Source organism: Cuculus canorus, chromosome 16 (genome assembly GCF_017976375.1).
Source record: "Cuculus canorus isolate bCucCan1 chromosome 16, bCucCan1.pri, whole genome shotgun sequence".
Classification (NCBI taxonomy): domain Eukaryota; kingdom Metazoa; phylum Chordata; class Aves; order Cuculiformes; family Cuculidae; genus Cuculus; species Cuculus canorus.
The window spans coordinates 12229919-12248859 of NC_071416.1; the positions used below are offsets into that span (position 1 = coordinate 12229919).

General features: G+C 43.2%; 2 protein-coding genes across 5 annotated transcripts; one reads left to right on the forward strand and one right to left on the reverse strand.

Moving 5' to 3' along the window:
* Nucleotides 1–2731: 2731 nt before the first annotated feature.
* On the reverse strand, nucleotides 2732–11531 carry FAM217B (family with sequence similarity 217 member B). 4 transcript variants are annotated; one of them, XM_054081128.1, is made up of 5 exons: nucleotides 11399–11531; nucleotides 10137–10340; nucleotides 8918–9026; nucleotides 8742–8827; nucleotides 2732–8362 (listed from the first exon to the last, which is right to left on the reverse strand). In XM_054081128.1, exons 2-5 carry the CDS (start codon nucleotides 10229–10231, stop codon nucleotides 7180–7182), a joined length of 1473 nt encoding a protein of 490 aa, XP_053937103.1. In that variant the 5' UTR covers nucleotides 10232–10340; nucleotides 11399–11531; the 3' UTR covers nucleotides 2732–7179. The 4 variants fall into 4 exon arrangements, with proteins under 4 accessions (XP_053937103.1, XP_053937104.1, XP_053937106.1 ...); XM_054081129.1 differs by having other exon boundaries at nucleotides 11395–11464; XM_054081131.1 differs by lacking the exon at nucleotides 11399–11531 and adding an exon at nucleotides 11277–11364 and having other exon boundaries at nucleotides 10142–10340.
* A 462-nt stretch (nucleotides 11532–11993) lies between these two features.
* Nucleotides 11994–18371, forward strand: PPP1R3D (protein phosphatase 1 regulatory subunit 3D). The gene is made up of 2 exons (XM_054081132.1): nucleotides 11994–16619; nucleotides 18224–18371. Exon 1 carries the CDS (start codon nucleotides 12293–12295, stop codon nucleotides 13214–13216), a length of 924 nt encoding a protein of 307 aa, XP_053937107.1. The 5' UTR covers nucleotides 11994–12292; the 3' UTR covers nucleotides 13217–16619; nucleotides 18224–18371.
* Nucleotides 18372–18941: the final 570 nt, after the last annotated feature.

Here is an 18941-nt window from a genome sequence, read left to right on the forward strand (position 1 = left end):
TAAAAAAGGGCATTAACACAAGGAAAGAGGCAGTTACCTCGGCAATCACTTCGTTTCCAGCCTCCATGGACACAGGTGGTAGAGCAGCATGATCTGTTACATCCAGCTGAGCCTGCATACAGGGAGAGGAATGGTACTAATAAGAAGCTGAATTAGGCTGTGAAGGATCACACTTTTTTGCAGACTATTCCCTTTTTCACTTTCATTTACTTCCTCGTTGCAAACACCAGTACGTGCAGTGTAACAAGAGATGATGTGCCTCCTCATCTGTTGGATTCATCAGTAGGATGAGGCACCTGGGAAGGTCCTGCTGATACTGAACAGTGATAGGAGTGATAATAGTCTGTCACCAGAGTAGTATTATCCAGTCCATGCAGAACACCACTTCCCAGATACGCTTAGCAGCAAGAAGCTTTATTTTGCTCAATAACAAAACCACAGGGAATGTAATAAAAGAGATGACTGGCATCAGATTCAGCCATACAACACTGGTAGCGTAATGGGAATATATGCTTCGGCATTTCCTTGAGACAAAGACGCTCTGCTCTCTTCATTATAGTTGATTAAAGTCTGTTCACCCTCTTGAGGTAGAACAATGGCTTTGCTTTTAGATCCCAGCACATAAAACTGGCAAAGCAGAATACTGCAAACTGTTGAAACAAGAAAGGGAACGGTGAAACGGGCATTGTGAATAGAACTGTACAAATCAATACAGTGGGCTGGTGAGGTACCCAGCCCAGTTCCAAAGAAGCTAATTCAGAAACCTCCAGCAATGTCGCTGTGCAGACGTAACGCTTGGCTGGGAGTGGTTTGCCCACTTTAGAGAACCAAGCTGTTATCTCCACAGAGCACCGCATTGAGCAGGTATCTAGATCACTCACAGGTAGCCAGAGGAATGGTGGTCAGACAGGCTATTACTTTTTACTTCTGATAATAGATCAGCCGTTCATCTCTTCAGCAGTAACAAACTTGAGCTGTTACAGAAGAAGCAGCTCTGTAACAAGCCCTTAGTGAGTAGTGTAACCCTATGGAAGAAATTCATTACTTCCACTTAGCCAGTATATCTTTTTATATATATATATATATATATATATATATAGTTTTACTTTTTCCTAGGTTATATACTTTTATTTATTGTTGTTCATACAATAGCATTCCATGCATCTGTTATCTTCCCTTTTTCACTTCTGTATATACACTGTCATCACCTTTTCACATCCCAATTATGAGCGCAGATGGGGTTTTGTGACTCATTCCTTCAAACATCTCTAGCAGCATTTAAATAACGAAACAGAGCTCTTCCTGCATAAACTTGGATAAAGGTCAGGCCTTACCCCATAATCTTTTTTTGAAGAAACAAAATATTTATGAAATTGCCACAGTTATAAGCTTGCCAAGCAATGGGGGGGTCCCAAGTAATGCCTTGGAGCTATTCTGTAAAGCTGTTGTATAACCCGGGGAAAACCTCTGTGATGTTAGAACAGCAATCAAGGCTTTAACTTTGCTCTTGCGCATAGGATTTATTAGCTTTGTTCCAGGTTCAGCTCAGCTGGACCTCCCAAACCAACTGTTTTCTCCTTTGTGTATGTATAGCCACTTCTAATTATGTTGGAAGCTTTAATTGTGTATTTTACGGCTCCCACTCTCCTCCATGTTCACCAGTTGCACAACACTAGAAGGAACAAAAGAGTTCGGGCCCACCAACCCCACAGAACTGCTTGTGGGAATTCCACTGAATTACTGCAAGGAATCATTAACCCAGCAGAGGCACCACTAGCCACCAGTCCACTCTACCAGGCGTGAACGCCCTGGATTCCCCAGCAAGAGGAGCAGAGGACCTGACTCCTGGACACCCTCTCCCAGGAGAGCAGAGCCCGGTCCCTGGGAACAGAGGAGCCACTGCTTCTCAGTGGCACCAGGTGAGGACAAATGATGCCCTTCTCGTGGAGCCCTCATCCCTGCAGGGAAGATGTATAGCGCCCGTGCCCCTGCACGTACCTGTAGGAGAAGCACCAGCATGGCGAGTAGCTCCACGAGCTGCCGAGTAGAACACAGCCAGCGCATCCCAGGGCTGGCTGCGGCGAGAGCTCCTGCACCCTGGGTGGCTGCACTTGAGTTTGTTGTTCCTTGGAAGGGTATACAAGAGCTTATTTCAGCTGAAGTTCTTTTCACTAAGTAGTTTCAGGTGCAGTTTCAGACTACACAAATAGTAAAACAAAGGCTTTTTAGCAATAGAAAAGGTCTTTTTTTTCCTTTTGAGTCCCTATTCCTTCACTTTCCTCTTGATTAGTCTGAGGTGAACATACGAACATGCACGAAGTTAAACATACTTATCCATGTACGTTATCAACACGAGAACATGGTTCTCTACAGGAACCTACCCGCATGTTTGCTGTTCTTTGGATCATGTTGTAGGTGTCCTGGAGATTCTAACAGAGAATGGGAAACTCATTGATTAAGTGCATTTTTTTTAAAAAGGTATGCATACGGTGAAGTTAAGTTTTTCTTGTTATTTTCACCTATTGTGATGCTTTAACACAGCCATTACTGAAGTGACTGCCAAGTAGAATAGACAGAACCATAAAGCTTCAACTACGTAGCTTGACCACCAGCTGCAATATAGCTGAGATAGAACTGAGAAGTTCTATCATACACTGATGCCAAGACAGTTTCTAAAAGAAAAAAAATCAGAGGTGCCATCTTGTGGATGATGAAAAAAAATACAACTAAGTAACAAATGAGCAGTATCTCACTTTTAATATAGTAAATATACAGTAACTTTGAATTACAAGATCACTTTCCAATGAAATTACTAGCAAAAATATCCACAACAGTTCAAATAAATAAGAACATATGATTACTAACAACAAAAGCTGGGCTGCAAATTCTCAACCGAGTTCCAGTCTTTCCAGATAGAGTAGTCTATTTAATTATTTTTCAGAAGAAAACCCACTTATGCCCATGGAAGCAACAAAGGCTCAATACCTTAAAAATAAGGCAGAAACAAGTACAATATAGGCAATGTCATACTGTAGAGATTTCAACTACAATATCAGCTCCAAAAAAGGTGTCATATCTGACTGAAATAACTGTCAAAATATCTCAAACTTCTAACAAGGTCCTTTAAATAGCAAATACAAGATAAAAGTTACCTCAAACAACAATAAATGGAGTACAGAAAGGACAGAAGCAATAATGGGATTATGGCATAATTAAGCAGTCTGGAGTCAAACAAGACAGTTCAGTCCAGTGAAATAAATATAAGCACCCCCTGCAGCATTACCCTCCTCTGCCATCATCTGTGCAAAGGGGAGCAGCAAAAAGAGGGCACTGGCAGCACACAGGTGACAGCCTGGGAGCCACCATCGCAGCATCCTGGGACAGGCGTCAGCGGGAGAAGAGAGCTCCCTGCTGCTGGCAACCCGTGTACTCTGAACTCAACTTTCTTAGAAAGAACACTGCTGAGCCTTTTTGCCTCTCTGAGCAGCATTACCCTGATGACCCTGAATATGTACCAGCAAACACCATCTCTCATTTGGAAAGAAAAATACAGTCCAGCCTTAAAAAGTGGCCACCCCATGATTTAGGATACTGGACTAGCAGGAGGGATTGACTGGAATCTCTCTTGCACGGCTCCTCCGCTAGAGGTAGGTGAGCCCCTTCTCCAAGAACGGTACGCATTGCTCACACAACGATACCCACTCTTAGGAGCACAAATCCTGATTAACTGCAGGAGCTTGGGATCTGTCCTGCTAACAGCCTGAGGAGCTGCAGGCAAGTTGCACAAACTCTGGAACTGCTGTCTATCACTGAGAGCTGCCACCAGGTGGGGGGCGTGCAGGGGTGTAAAACTTAAACCGATCGCAGTATTTCACTGCAGAGATGCAAGTAATGGGGAAAAAAGCAACATGTCACGAGCAAAACAATATTGTTTTAAAACTCTTCATGTTACACATTAAAAAACACCGTAACAGCATTACTAGTTCATACTAGTATAACTGAAGTAGAATCTGGCTATTCATTTAAAATGCAACCTGAGTGGATTTGTTTTGTAGGTAGTACTGCAGAACATTAAAACTTTAAATTATCTAGGAAAAAAAAAATGATCTCTCTATTTAAATATCTCGTATCACAGTAAACTTGTTCTTCAAGAACCATTGCCAGCGCTAGGCCTAGGCATACATAGTGAAAAAATAAATATTGCTAAACATAGTGAAAAAATATCAATAGCCACACAAACACTGTGCTGTGGATTTTTTCATTCGAAACTGAATAAATTTAATGAAATACACTTTTCTGCTATATTCAGAAATGCTTCTGAAGACAATATCCGTCAATACAAAATGAAGGAAACACAAACCATAGTCCTCTTCACAAAAGAGGCTCTTTTTATCTGTAGGCCCAGAACAGGTTCAAGTTAAAACGGAAGGAAAAGTGCTGCAGGATAAAATCTAACCCTTGCAGGTCTGCACATGCTGAGAAATGGTCGTTGAGGCAAACACAGAAGACTCTTGATAAGTTTCAGATCAATGAACAAAAATTAAGACTTGTGTGATTATCGTGCAAGACAATCTTGGCCAGATCACAGCCAGAGCTTAATGATGAACAAGTATTCAGACTTATTTTAAGCAGTATCACCACCTCTTCCTGCTTAGCTTCTTAGTCTCCAACATCAGGTTCACTTCCATTAGATCACAAGCACTACATTAAAACGAGATTTTCCAAGGTCTGAGAGGAAAAACATTTCTCAATGCCAATCACTCTTGCTCTGGTCAAAGCTGACTGAAACACTATTTATTTATTCTTTAAGAAGTAACCATGCAAAATGTGCCTATATCTACATGCCCTCCTTGGAACCTAGGAAAGCATCAATATAGAGCAATATTTCAGAGGAAAATTTAGCATACACTAATATTCAGTGCTATAATAACATGCCAAATTAATTACTGCACCTAACAGAATTTGTTTAAAAAAAAAATGCTATTCTGCTTATTGACTTGATCCTGCTCACGTTGGGTTTTGGTGCTTTTGATAGTGCACTACAACAGTGTACTAAAATCATGCACTAAAGCAGTGCTTATTGGCAAAAGCAGTTCTACTAACTTTCGCTGCTGTTAAAGTGGATCAGGAAAACTCGACTAGCGAATGCCTGTAGAATTTGGCCAGAGCTTGAAGTTCTAGCACTGGATGCAAAACTCTTCACCCAAAAAGAAGCTGAAATATATGATGAGTCTGCAACAAAACAAAAGGATGAAACTGCAACAATATAATGTGCTGGTCGTCTGCAGTTGCTGGTGTTGAATGCCATCCTCTAAGTTTCACCACACCTCTGACACAACCAATTTATTTGACCTTTGAGCATGTCAGATTAAGTTCCACTTTAATTGCATAGAGCTGAATGTACATGCAACTACAATTCATTTTAACTGTAACCTCATAAATACTGAATATGGAAATATAATACTTTACATTACATTTGTTCTCTTTATCAATTTAAAACTTCACATTTGGTCTCCAGTAGACTAGGAAAAAAACACTAAAAATATTTCTTAGACTATTCCTGAGCAATGATTTTATGTACTGTAAAATACTCTAGTTTATTACTACATTTATTAATATTCTCACATATTCAAACTACATGTAAATCCATGCTTTGAAATTTTACAAAGCAGAAGATCTGGTAGGCACAATGAAAGAATAGAAACAGCTGAGCATCTTAAAACCAAGACGAGACCAGCAAGAGAAGTGCAATTGAGCTATATACATAATTTACTCTTTAGTATTTGCTACTTTTTCATTTTCTGTCACAATGTGAAGGACTCGCTTGTCTATCAGAGCTCAGCTCACTTCTCACTAACAGTTTCCTGCGACTGGTGGCTGAGGATTAAGTTAATGGTACTCAGTTATGTTGTTTTAAAAGGAAAGTACTAAACATTCACTAGAATTTCATCTTAACAAGACGGTATTCCCAGCTGCTGTCAGTGATGTGAAATAGTAAAAGCTAAACAGACACTGTATACTCACTGAACTCTCCTTCATATTCTCTTGTATCTCACAGACACAAGAGAAAACAGAGGGGCTGAGGGCAGGACCTGATCCTGGTTGTACTATTTCTCTATAGGGTATTTCCCCATCTTACTTTGCTAAACCTTGAAACAAGCAGCCAAGCTAACCGAAGTAGACTGGACAACGGGATAAATAATAGTCATCTCGGGTGACTGAAAAATAGATATCTTCTTTAACAAAATATATCTTTCCTCCAACTTACAACAGCCTTTAAATTAATCCCTAAGAGTCTGTTGGTATGTTTTGAGGGGCTACCAGTTCTGAAAATTAGGCTACAGAGTCTCTAGTAACAACATAAATTTGCATTATTCATAAATACCCATGTGCAATTTGAAATTTGGTCATTTCCTCTACACGGCAAAATGCATCAAGGCTTACAAAACGAACATTAGGGAAAGCTGTCTGTAAACACAGTGAAGATTTCTGGGTATAAAAATACACATTCTATTTTCTTAATCTGTCACTATTGCAGCTTCCCACTCCCTGCTAATTTTTTGCCTGAAAAAGAACCCTTTCTGCATTAAAATATTTCAGAACATTATCTCCATTCTTCTTAAAAAAAATCCCAACTAATTCATATAAAAAAAATCCAATTCATCATCTTCTATGAAGAATCAGTTTGACTTTGCATAGATAAGCATGCTCCATTACTTTACAAAAACAGTCGAGCCCTATCCCATCAGAAAACACCACTATCAAACCTGTCTCACAAAATAGCATATCCGTTCAGGACAACCAGCATGGATTCTCTCCTCTCAAATACACCAAGGTAAGCATAAGAAACACCACAAACTTCAACGGACCTCAGATGGTGCAAAGAGGACATTAGATATTTCTCTACACTTTCATACTCTGCTGTTGTTATCTTCATTGAACAACTGTAAATAATTTCGAGGAAAGACCAATGGAAGACGCTTGCCTTCAGGGATAAGATTTCCTGCTGGCTTTGCTGGCTTAAGATCAAATGTATTGAAATGAACAGTGCTGACTTAGAACCATGCATCAAGAACATATTTTCTCAGGATCTTCCTATGAAGAAAACATTACCCTTCTGCATTGGCCAAACACTTTCTAGCAGTCAAGAAGCATCAACAGTTATTAAAGAATTTTTCTTCACTTAAATTTGCGTGTTGTTTGCTTTGTGCCATTTGTTATTTTCCTGTCCCCTGTTGGAATTTTAGAAGGAACATAATTGTTGGCATTGCAATTTTTCTTTGGATTTGTACATGCATACGCTTTTAAGCCTTTGACAGGAGCAGCTGAGCCATGAAATGCTGGAGTTTGCTTAGGGGGTCTGATATTACCAACACTTGGAATTTTAGAACTGTTCTCAGAGGGCGGTGTAATGAGAAGCTGTTGCTTTGCAGTAGGCTTTTTTTTCATTTCACTCCTGACTTCACCAGATTGTCTCTGAGAAGACAGCGCACAGCTCATTCTCTCAGAAAATTTCAAGTGACCCAGATGAGAATGTAACTGGCGACTTTCTTCACAGTACAAATCTCCCCTGTGACCTGAATAGCTTCTGGGCAGCTTTGTAACGCTTTCTTGGGGAACTATCTGCTTGTTAGGCAAAGGGCTGAGCAATGCTTTAGCTTTGCCAGGGCTTTTTAGGGTACGGATGGAGCCAGGAGCAGTCTGTGGCCTGGCTTTGGCCGCTTTTCCTTTCTCGTTCTGTACAGTCTGCATTTGCAGCCATTCCAGCTGCAAAAGGCGATCAATATATTTCTCAAGAAATCCTGTAGGCTTTGGTCGAAATTCAGCTTTGCCCTCCACATTGACAAAGAAAGCCAGTTGCTTTAAGTCCCATGAGTTGAAAGGGGGTGGGAGGAAGTCTGGGTAGTAATATTCTGATTCCTTAAAACCCATATCATGTTCCAAACAAACCGGATCAATTTCTTCAGCTCTGAGAATGAGTTCTGGTGGCGTGCAGGGAGATGGGGGAATGGGAATCCTTTCCGAATCAGAGAGATCACTGGCACTATCATCCTCAGCATCTTCTTTAATAATTTGTACTGATTCAAAATCAAGGAACATTTCATTTACAGATGCTTCTTGCCATTTAGAAGAGCACGGACTGGCTTCAGCAATATGTTCTTCATGATTCTTTTCCAACTGTTCTTTTTTACTGCAATAAAAATGTTGCATTGGGACATCTTTAACCCTACAGAAACTACTTTGTGTGCTGCCCTTTATGCTAGGAGGGCTCCTTTGCAGAAAAGATTCATTCTGCCTTCTTTCTGGGAGACTCCTCTTTGGTCCTTGTGCTCTGTGCAGTGATGTGCAAACACTTGTGATCCTAAAGAAAAAGAAAGATCATATCTTGTTAGAATGATTAATGCATTTGGAACAATAGTTTACAAAGGTCTTGCTACCTCCTTTGAGGACAAGGATCTACATAAATGAAGCTAAACTTAGTATGGAAACTTAGAAACAAGATAAAATTATTTTTTTTCTGGCAGAGATGATACTATCTATTACTGATTTTTTTGTTTTATTTGTCAGAAAACTCACTAAGTTTCCATATTGATGACTTAAGCTTTTTTGTCCTCACAAATGCTGAATTCTGGGACCTGTTAAGTCAAAGGCAAAACAGAGAAGCCATGATTTTGTTGCAAGCATTTTATATATCAGTTTGAAACATCTACCAGAAGCAGACAATCTTAACACAACGTTACTTTTTTGATTGAGTATTGTCATCAGGCTGGTTTCTTCCCTTCTTAAAAATACTTGGTTGGTTACCATCTTGAGTGTCACAGGAAGTCTGAAAAGACACGAGAGTATGTGATGTTATTAGGAAGCTGACGTAAACTATATGCCTTTTTTCTGTAAACAACAACAAAAATGAATTTACCCTTTCAATGTGACTTGACACATTTTTGCCTAATCTTCCAGGAGATTTCGCATGAGAAATTGGTTTATTTAGTCCTTTGGTGCTTGGATGGCTTTTTCCATTGCTGTAACTAGCAAGGATTAAACAGAATATCACATATAAATATCCACATATATACAATAACCAGAATGATGAATTGCATACCTTGAATACAAAAAAGAGATAAAGTTGATTGCGACTATTCTTAGATTTAAAAGTTCATCAGAATTATGCCATGGTCACTTTTTCTTATACTACTAATGCAAATGTGAATACATACATAATAGATCTTGTCCCTTATATAGAATCCCCTATCAGAAGATTCCAAAGTTACTTTGGGGTTAATTGTAAATCTTAGAGACAACATATGTAACTATTAACTTCTGTGGTACCTGATACATGGTCCTACTGCAATTTAACAAAACTAATTATAAACTACAATATTAAGGCCACTGGAAGCTAAATCTTGCTTGCCTTTCTCATTTGCATACTCCCAATAAAATTTAAAAGGTTATTGCCATGAACTTGAGGAGTGAAAGTGAGCAAGGAGCATACAGTCTACTCTGATATTAACACAAACTAATTCACAACAAAGGCACAAACAAAATTAATCATTTCATGATTGTGGAAATATCAGTAGACGAAAAACTCATACACAAGTAAAAGGAATGGCATTACTAATATGGACGGCACGCACAACTAAAAGATATATTTCCTCAATTAAATCAGATATGTTTCTGTGAAAGCACACAGAATTTTTAAATCAGTGTATCCTGTAAGAAGTATAAAACAGTGTTTGTTCAAACAACAAGAAATATTACTGATTTTAAAAAGAAAAGCTTTAAAACATCATTTTAGAACAGAAATAAGCAAACTGTGCCCTCTTGATCTAATCTAGTTTGACTGCAGTTCAGTTAATTTGTCAGGCTGTATGTATTGTTCACTATAAGCACATTTTGTCTTAAAAAACATGATTTCACCAGTTGAAGAGCTTGAAAAAAAGAAAGAAAATCAGTCTTATGCCTCCAGCACTGATGCAGTCACGTCTGCCCCTTTTTTGACCAGCACAATCATACAATCATTTCTGCTTCTGTGGATCAGAGGAGAGGATGAGAATCTGAGCAGTACAGCCACACATTTATTAACTCATCTACAGTACGCAGAGATTATTGTAACCAGAGAGAGAAAATAAGTTCCTTACTTTACCATTCCTTTGTGGTTTTCATTGATCCGGCTTTCCTTTTTCTGTGTCTCCTTATGCAGTAATAAGGGATATTCTTGAATGCCTGGTCCCATTATTACTCTCTCCAAGGGGTACGGGCACCTTTGTTTTCACATGATCTTCAAAGGCGTCCACTCTTTGAGTCTGTAAGACGCAGAGTATCAAATGCAAACATCACCGGTCCTAGAGACACAGTAAACAAACACCATGTGATTATTCTTAAAGTGGTAAGAAAAACCTAACCAGCTACCGGCTCAGCAGGTTAGAAGACCTTCATGTATTGACCAGAGCCCAGTAACAGTCAAACGGTGGTGGGCGTTTCTGCTCCTAATTTAACACAAACAGATGATCAACCACCCATGTTCTTCACATGCTGTGTTGTCCTTTTTGTGCCAGAAAACGCGCTTGTCCTATACTCATATATGCAAATTTTCTATTAAACGCTTACATTTTGTTCTTCTTCCAAACCAAATCTCTCAGCACTCTGAAGTTCCTGCTAAAAATACTCCATCTGCAGCACTCTTTTATTTTCCAGAAACTGCATCCCCGTATCAGGATGCTGATACGATTTGCAAAGGACAGACGACAGGCACCAAAATCGCTCTCTTCACCTACCCGTAGGTTTGCTGCAGCACTATTTATACATTCACATCCCTACCCATATTTATCCAGTCCCATTCCTTAAACACCCCCTCTTCTCCATCCCTGAGGGTCACTGGAGAGGATGTTTGCCCACTCCTGGTGCCTCTCAGTTCCCAGCAGACCTTCTGGCGCTAGAACCGTGCACCCTGCACCCCAGATCCTGCATCCTGGATCCTGCACCCCGCATCCCACATCCCAGGCCCTGCATCCCGCATACCAGATCCGCATCCCAGATCCCGCATTCCAGATTCCGCATCCCGGATCCTGCATCCCGCATCCCACATCCCAGATCCCAGATCCCACATCCCACATCCCAGATCCTGCATCCCGCATCCCAGATCCCGCATCCCGGATCCCACATCCCAGATCTCACATCCCAGATCCTGCATCCCGCATCCCGGATCCCGCACTCCGCATCCCGCCGGGGCCGCCCCCCCCGTGCCAGGTGGCTGCAGGCTGTGCCCTCCCGGGACGCACCAGCCCTTCCCGCTGGGAACTACCCCCCGCGCTGCGATGCGCGAGGACCGCGAATGGACGCGCCGCCCCCGCGCAGGTTCCTCCCTCCCGCTCTGCCTCCCAGCCCCCCGCCCGGTACCTGCCTTCGCCTCGGCCGCTCCGGGGAACGCAGAGGGAGCCCGGGGCGATGCGGGGTGCGCAGGCGCTCGGGGCGGGCGGAGCAGCCCCCGCGCAGCCGCGCTCGGTTGGCCCGGTGCGGGGCGGAGGGCGGGCCGGGCGCCCGATGTGGGCTGTGCGTTCGCCGGACGCGGCTGCCCCGAGCCCCAGCCGCAGCCCCGAGCTTGCCACCCCGCCCGACAGCTCCAGTCCCGGCAGCAGCCCCGGCTCCGTCCCCTCCAGCCTCGGCAGCAGCCCCGGCTCCGTCCCCTCCAGCCTCGGCAGCAGCTCCGTGCAGCCCGACAGCCTCCAAGCCTTGCCCGAGTCGCCCAGCATCCAGTGCGACAGCCTGGAGTGTCCCTGCTGCGGCGGGAGCTCGGAGTCGCCCAGCGTCTGCGAGGACAGCCTGCAGCCTCCGCTCGCCCCGTGTAGGAGCCGGGGAGGCTTCGGGGAACGCCGCTGCAACCCGCTGGCGTCCAGCGAGCTCTGCGACAGCCTGGAGTCCCGTGGGGTCCAGCACGACAGCCTCCAGTCGGTCTCCAGCCTGCGCGAGAGCTTGAGGTCCTCCAGCATCACGGGGGACAGCCTGGAGTCCCTGGCCAGCCTGAGCAGCGGCTCCGCCAGCCGGCACAGCGGCCTCGAGTTCGCCACCAGCTGAGTGCCTTTACCTTCCCCATGCAAAGCGATAGCCTCTGGTTCGCTTCCAGCTACTGCGAGAGCTTCCAGGTTTCTGCCCCTCGTTCAGCGGGCTACGTTGTTCCGGTTGATTTTTGATGCACTCAGCGCAATAACCTCAACTCCTCTCCGTGGCTGCCGTTCCACAGTTACATATTTCAGAGAGGTATTATTTCCCGCCGTGTTAACGCTGGTTTAGGTTAAGGATGGAGATCCGTGGTCCTCGGAGGAATCCCAGCTATCTCTCTGATCTCTATCAGAACATGCTGCGTGCTGAAGAAGCCCCGCGACGAGGGCAGCGGCAGCCCCCAGCAGTCCATACGAGAAGCAGCACGACCCTCTGGAGCAGTGCCCCAGCCAAGGGGGGGGCTCAGGCAAATAAGCTTCAGAGCAGCAGTTCCTCCAGCTGTGATCCAGCGTTACGGCCTATCATACGCCGCAGAGCCAGGTCATTGCCTACATCCCCTGAAAGAAGGAAGCGGGCAGCGGTGCAGTGTCAAGTTCCTGGATGCCAGAGTCGTATGAACAGGGTGAGATTTGCTGATGCTTTGGGCTTGGAGCTCACTGAAGTGAAAGTCTTCCAGACTGGGGAGGATCCATCTATCCCCTTGCATGTCCTTTCCAGGCTTTCCATAAACTCAGACCTCTGGTACAGCAGCTCAGACTTGGAGTTTACCATGCAGTGCTTGATCCCTGACTTCCAGCAGCCTGCGGACTGTATGGATTTCTCTTCGCGGCTTCAGGAGCAGCAGGTGTGTCTTGAACGAGTGACCAGTTCAGATCTGGGGCTCAGTGGCACCATCCAGGTTCGCAATGTGGCTTTTGAGAAGCGGGTATCTGTGCGATACACCTTCAACCAGTGGAAAAGCCTCCATGAAGTGTGTGCTCATTGGCACAGTAGCATCCCTGAGAAAAATGGGCAGGATCAGATCGATGTTTTCACTTTCTTTCTCCCTGTGCCTCCTTTTCTGCTTCATCTGTCCTCAGTGGTCCAATTTGCAGCAAGGTATCAAGTCAACGGCCAGGAGTATTGGGATAACAACAGAGGTAAAAACTACAGTCTCACCTGCCGGACTCATCCCATTAAGATGCCTAGAGAATGTGAGGAGAGCTGGATCCACTTCATCTGAACAAAAGAAGTGGATGCAGAGCAGCTTGTCAGTAATTTCCGTGGCACTCCAGGCCTTGGCCCAGCTCCCTGGCTCCTATGGCAACAGGTTCCTTTCTCAAACCTGCCAAACCTGGCAGTGTGTTCCAGGGCAGGGAAGCAGCCAATGACCTGTACAAACTGTTCTAAACTTCTCAGAAAGTAAAAAAGGGCCAAAATGTGCATTGAGTTACATTGATTAAAAGCCCGGGTTGTTTCTTGTAATGTATGAATTGGTGCAGAATGTTTCCAGGGGATGCTGTTGGGCTACCAGAGGACAAAACAAGACACTTCATGTTGCTAGTAATATTCTAGGTTGCACAGAAGATTTCTAATGGATCTATTTTACCATTTTATAATGTCTGTTTTCTTAATGGGCAATGGGACTTTTATGGTTTTGTTTCTAATTTTGTTTTTATTATCTCACTGAGTCTGGGCACTGTTCCATTTATGCATAATTTGGATGGCAGACACTGTAGGGGACTACTTGGATTTCTATAAATATGTTATTAAGACCGCAACCATTTTAAATATTTCCATTAATATTTGGTTGAAAATTAAATGTTAGTATGAGCAAAGCATACATGAAAATGTCCCATCAGCCCCTCTGTTTCCCTTAAAAAAAAAAAAGGTGCCTTTTGTTATCTCTGGTGTTTGCTATAGGCAGCAGGAATAATTGTTATCGAAGTTTGTGTAAGAGAATTCTACTTGTGAAGCGCTCATCTTCGCAAGTGATGCGCAAGCAGGCTTTTTCTCTAGGTAGTGGTATAGGAATTGTCCTTTCCTTGGGCACCTCTTTCTACTAAGGGAAACAAGCAGTTTTGCATTTGTGTTGCAATTACAGTTGAAGATGTCAAAGCACTATAGGAATAATAATGGTCTTGCACTGTTACTTGTTAGTGTGGTTTAACGTTGGTAACAGCCATAAATCTATTAAGTAATAGCTTGTCCATGATTTTCTTCTTACATATTCATAACTGCATGTAATGTTCAGCATGCGATGTTCAGCATAGACTTTCAAAACTGGCTGATTGAATGTATTAGAAGAGCTGCTTCTTAGGTCTATACTATGAAAATTAGGACGCTTAATTCAGGTATCTTATTTTGGATTGCTGCTTAATTCACCAAAATCACAAGTTGTTTTTAAAATCACTGTTGTAAGCAACTCACGACCAATTATATATTAGTCCAAAAGTCTCCTGGGTAATTCTGGAAGTACAGAAACCCCAAGGAAATTCACCTGTCTGGCAACTTACTGTTACTACTTTGTTGTGATACCTGTACAACAAAGCTAGACTTTCAAGTGAAGAAGCTGCCTGGTTCCACTAGTCTTGGGCTTTCAAAAGAACCGAAGTCATGAATGATGACTTTATGAGCTGCCAAGAACCTCTTGCAGAGTACTGAGAAAACGCAATCCTATTTGAAACCGTTGAGAACTGACTGTGTTGTCTGCTTTAACTTTGTATTTGAGCACTATGAGGTTGAATATTTAAGTTGAAATTTGTTTTGAAGGAGTAGGAGGTTGAGGTGCAATTGCCAACTAGAGAGAGGAAGGTGCTGCCTGCTTTCAATCCACCTGCATTATTGTCTGTATCTGGGTTAGAGAAGTGACCATTCCCAATCTGGCAACAGCTCGTCTCCTATAAGAATCAGTGCAGGGAGTTGGAAGTCTAGTCTTCCTCAAATGGCGTGAATAGAGCTCTGTAAGAAGGGGCACCATCTAATGGTAAGGTTTTTTGCCTCCTATGGCGGGCTTCATATGGCTAAATAACATATGACAATAATATATCTGATCTAGTCAGCCTGTACTCTTCAGAGCCAATGAATGGTATGACAAACCACGTCTCCTCTGCTGAGTGCAGAGAGATCATTGCAGGGCTGGTTTTGCCATACTGAAATTCCCAGCATTGGTGCAGATTGTGCCAAATTATGCCAGAGTCTATAGATGTTGAGTTAGATGAGCTGAAACCCACCTTCAGTGACTGCAGCAGAATCTTTCTTGACGTGAATTGCAATATGAAACTTGCTCACTTAAGGAGTTCATTAGAGCTTATCCAGTATTGTTGAAGGCCATAGAAGCAGCATTTTATTTTATTTTATTTAGCAGTGCTGAATAAAAGGTGGTTTTCAAGAACTGTTTCCCTCTCCTTTTCCCCCTTTCAAATTACTGTGTTTCTTCCATCAGCAAACCCACTAGATCGCCTCTTACCACAACATTAAAAATCCCTCTTATGAGACTAGCATTTGACACCAGTTTACTGTGGATGTTGCTGGAGCCCAGTGCAATCCTTGGCTTACTGGCAGAAGGATGTTGTTGCCATCCCCTAGGAGGAGCTCTTTCATGTGCTAGCAAAGGTCAGATCTGAGTGTTACTGCAGGCAGGGACAGATGATTTAAAGCTCAGGCTGTCAGTTAAAGGTTAATGTCATATGTACCACAGTGTCAGTGAGAAATCAATGTCTCAGCAATATGAGTGTGGCTTGTATTGTCTTCTTTCCACAACCTCTCAGGGTGTTTGCATGTGCAAAGCCTTGAACGCTGAAGTATTATTCCAAGTTTGCCTTTTCTCTCTTTGCTTGTCTTGCACTGCTGGAGAACTGATAGTAGCTGCTACTAAATTAGTTGTCTGGCCCGGCTGACTGCGAGCAGAGCAGCCCTACCTTGTAACAGAATGATCTCTGCATTAGGCTGTTCAACATTCGCAGAGTACTGGCACCTGTCACATGGAAGATGAAATATGCACTTACGTTTTCCTGTCACATTCACTAGTGAACATCTAAAGGATTAAGCCATTAAGTAGTGGTAAAATGAACCCGTCGGGAAAGTAAACTTCTAACCACCTTTAAAAATTCTCAGGACAACTTGACTTGCATGGCATTCAAATTAAGCACTTCCTTTATAATGAGGATTTTGTAAAAGTGTATTCTTCATAAGTGTTATTGCCGTATAATGCACTTTTAAAAACCTTTATTTATTGGTCATACAATAAATTAATGTCCAATAGTCCACTATTTCAAGTTTGTTTCAACGTGTTTTTTTAAAGAAACATATGGAAGTCATGTAAATTCGTGTAAAAAAAGGGGTGTCTTTCCTGATTTGATGTCTTGTCCAGAGCAAAGTACATTACACAGTATATCAATGAAGCATTGATATGAAGCACATATGCTAGACAAAAGATCATTTTGTTTTAGTGCAGAGCTGTATCATTGCAAAGCTCTTAATTCATTTTTAATACAATAATAAAACTATGGCTATTATATTACAAAAGATTGTAATAAATGCTTTTCACAATTGTATGTTGTTTTTATACTCCTGTTAACAGTTAGAACTCACGAGGCAGCATCATACTGAGTTGTCACAGAACAACGTACACGGGGAACTTACAGGTACTTTGTTATTTTTACATTTTGTTTCAAATGTATAGTTTCTTCATGTCTATCATAGAAGTAAAAAAAATTCCAACTTGTAGTAGTAGCAATCTGCTAATAGTCAGTGGTAACCACAGGACTTAATTTAGGGTCTCAGTAGTGCTCAATACAATGTTATATGTACTTTACAGCATTGCGTGGTAAACACACAGACCAGCAAGTCTAAGTGATTTGTCATTTTCAACATGAGTCTAATGTTAGTACTGGCTTCTTTCCTATTTTGACTTTCACTTTATGATCTCAGATCTGCAACTATTTCAGCTGACACTTGATATTAAAACTGTTGGCATCGATGCTGTTGACCCTTCTCAGCTCTGCATATAAGAGTTGCTATTCCAAACATTGATTCTATTGACCAATGCAATGTTTTCCAGTACCTGTTATGAAGGTATTTCTGCTGCTGTAGTGAAGAAAGGGTCCCTGTACATAGTGCCACCCTACCCTAAAGACAGTTTTTCTTTCTTTGAATACTTTTTTAGTGTAGTTGCCATATCTGTGGTGCACATTAACTTCACTGATTGTTCAACTATTTAATGCATAACTTGATGAAGATTCTGCTTTGTGTTGACCTCCCTTCTGCTAAGCCAAACAAAACATACGGTAGAGAATGAGAAGTGAACACACAGTAGTCTTCCAGTCACATCTTCTTACGATCTCAGATCTGCAACTATTTCAGCTGACACTTGATATCAAAACTGTTGGCATTAACACTGCTGAGCCTTCTCAGCACTCTACACAAGGTAGCCGCCCAGTCACGTCGGCATAGCTTGTGCAAGAGGGAAAGGATATGATCCTCCCACGCTCTAGCTGGCTTTTCTTCTGCTACAGAACCCACAAGAAGGTTTTCTTTGCAGGATTTGAATATCTGTGGATGGTGTAAACCTGTGTATGTGCTAATGTGACTGGTGAGGGAAAGCATCAAATGCCAATATTACCTTTTCTTACTTCTGCTTCATATGATGAAAGTAGAATTCAGTCTTATGGATGTTCCAGGTTCCTCATGCAGTTCTATCCCTAGTAGGTTTCTGAGTAAAGTTGTGCTTTCTACAGATCTGCTTCAGATCATCCACTGTCTCTAACAAAGTACCCCACTGGCGGATGGGACAGGGGCTAATAATGCTGCAGTGAATCCCTGTGGCCAAACACACCTGCTGCACAGATTCCACTCCTACGGGATCGACTGCTGTGGGGAGACGCTCCAGTCAGAACCAGGGGTTTGGTTTTAGCAGAAGGGCGGTCAGCAGAAAGCAGAATTTTCATCAAATTATGCATTCAGGGCTGGAATAATCAGGGAAGTTATTTGCACAACAGCTATAGCAACTACACTAAAAAAAAAAAAAAAAAAAAAGAAGAAAAATTAGAGGAAATTAAAACTGCCTTTAGGGTGGGGTGGCACCATGTACAGGGACCCTTTCTTAAGAGAACCACCCGTCATCTTCTTGAATCACAGTGACACCTGGTGGTATTCCAAATACTTGCTGTACAGCTTTTTTTGCCTTTTATAGCATTGTTTTCTTCATTTTAGAAAGCCAGTGGTGTTATTTTATTTCCACTCGCCGCAGGTGTGTCTGCTGTGAAAGGCGATTCTTCTGGATGCTCCACTACTGCTGCTCACTCGAGGCACGAACGGAGCTGCTGATGCTCCACTGGAATACGAGATCCACGCTCTGTTTTATCACCTGTTTTTGCGATAACAGTGACAGATACATCAGTGTCGCACCTGCGGGAACTGTTGGGTTTAATTTAAACACAGCTGCTGCTCCCCCCAACTCCCGAAGGGGCTCTGGCACCGCCCTCTCCCCGCCCAACCCCGACACCGCCTCGGCAAAGCCGCGCCCCCTCCTGACTGGGCGAGACCCTCCCGGGTGGCGGCAAAGCCCTCCTGCCTCCCCGCAAGGCCGACGGCAATTGGTCCGCGTGCCGCGCTCGCCGTCGGTGATTGGCTGATGCGTAGAGGCGCGGGCAGTGATTGGCTGATGTGTAGAGGTGCGGGCAGTGATTGGGTGGCACGTAGGAGGCGGGCGGTGATTGGCCGGCGCGTACGGTACGCGCAGTGATTGGCCAGCAGGAAGTGGCGGTCTTTCCCTCGTGCGGCAGTGAGGTGAGGCCGCCATGTTGGGAAGGGCCGCTCTTCCTCCCCGCCGCTGAGGTGGCGGGGTGTTCTCCTGTGAGGAACAAGGCTCTCGAGGGAGATGCCTGCGACTAGGGCTGTTTCGAGGGCGGAGGGCTCGCTCCCTCATCGAGAAGGAGGCACTTGGAAGAGGGTTCTGTGCTCTGACT

What these genes read in the sequence shown, in the direction of transcription:
- FAM217B (XM_054081128.1), bottom strand. Translation starts at nt 10,231, where the DNA reads ATGGGACCAGGCATTCAAGAATATCCCTTATTACTGCATAAGGAGACA. An exon ending in AACCACAAAGGAATGGTAAA is followed by an intron (nt 9,027 to 10,136) that starts GTAAGGAACTTA and finishes AATCCTTGCTAG; the next exon opens with TTACAGCAATGGAAAAAGCC. An exon ending in GACAATACTCAATCAAAAAA is followed by an intron (nt 8,363 to 8,741) that starts GTAACGTTGTGT and finishes CTTTTTCTTTAG; the next exon opens with GATCACAAGTGTTTGCACAT.
- PPP1R3D (XM_054081132.1), top strand. Translation starts at nt 12,293, where the DNA reads ATGGAGATCCGTGGTCCTCGGAGGAATCCCAGCTATCTCTCTGATCTC.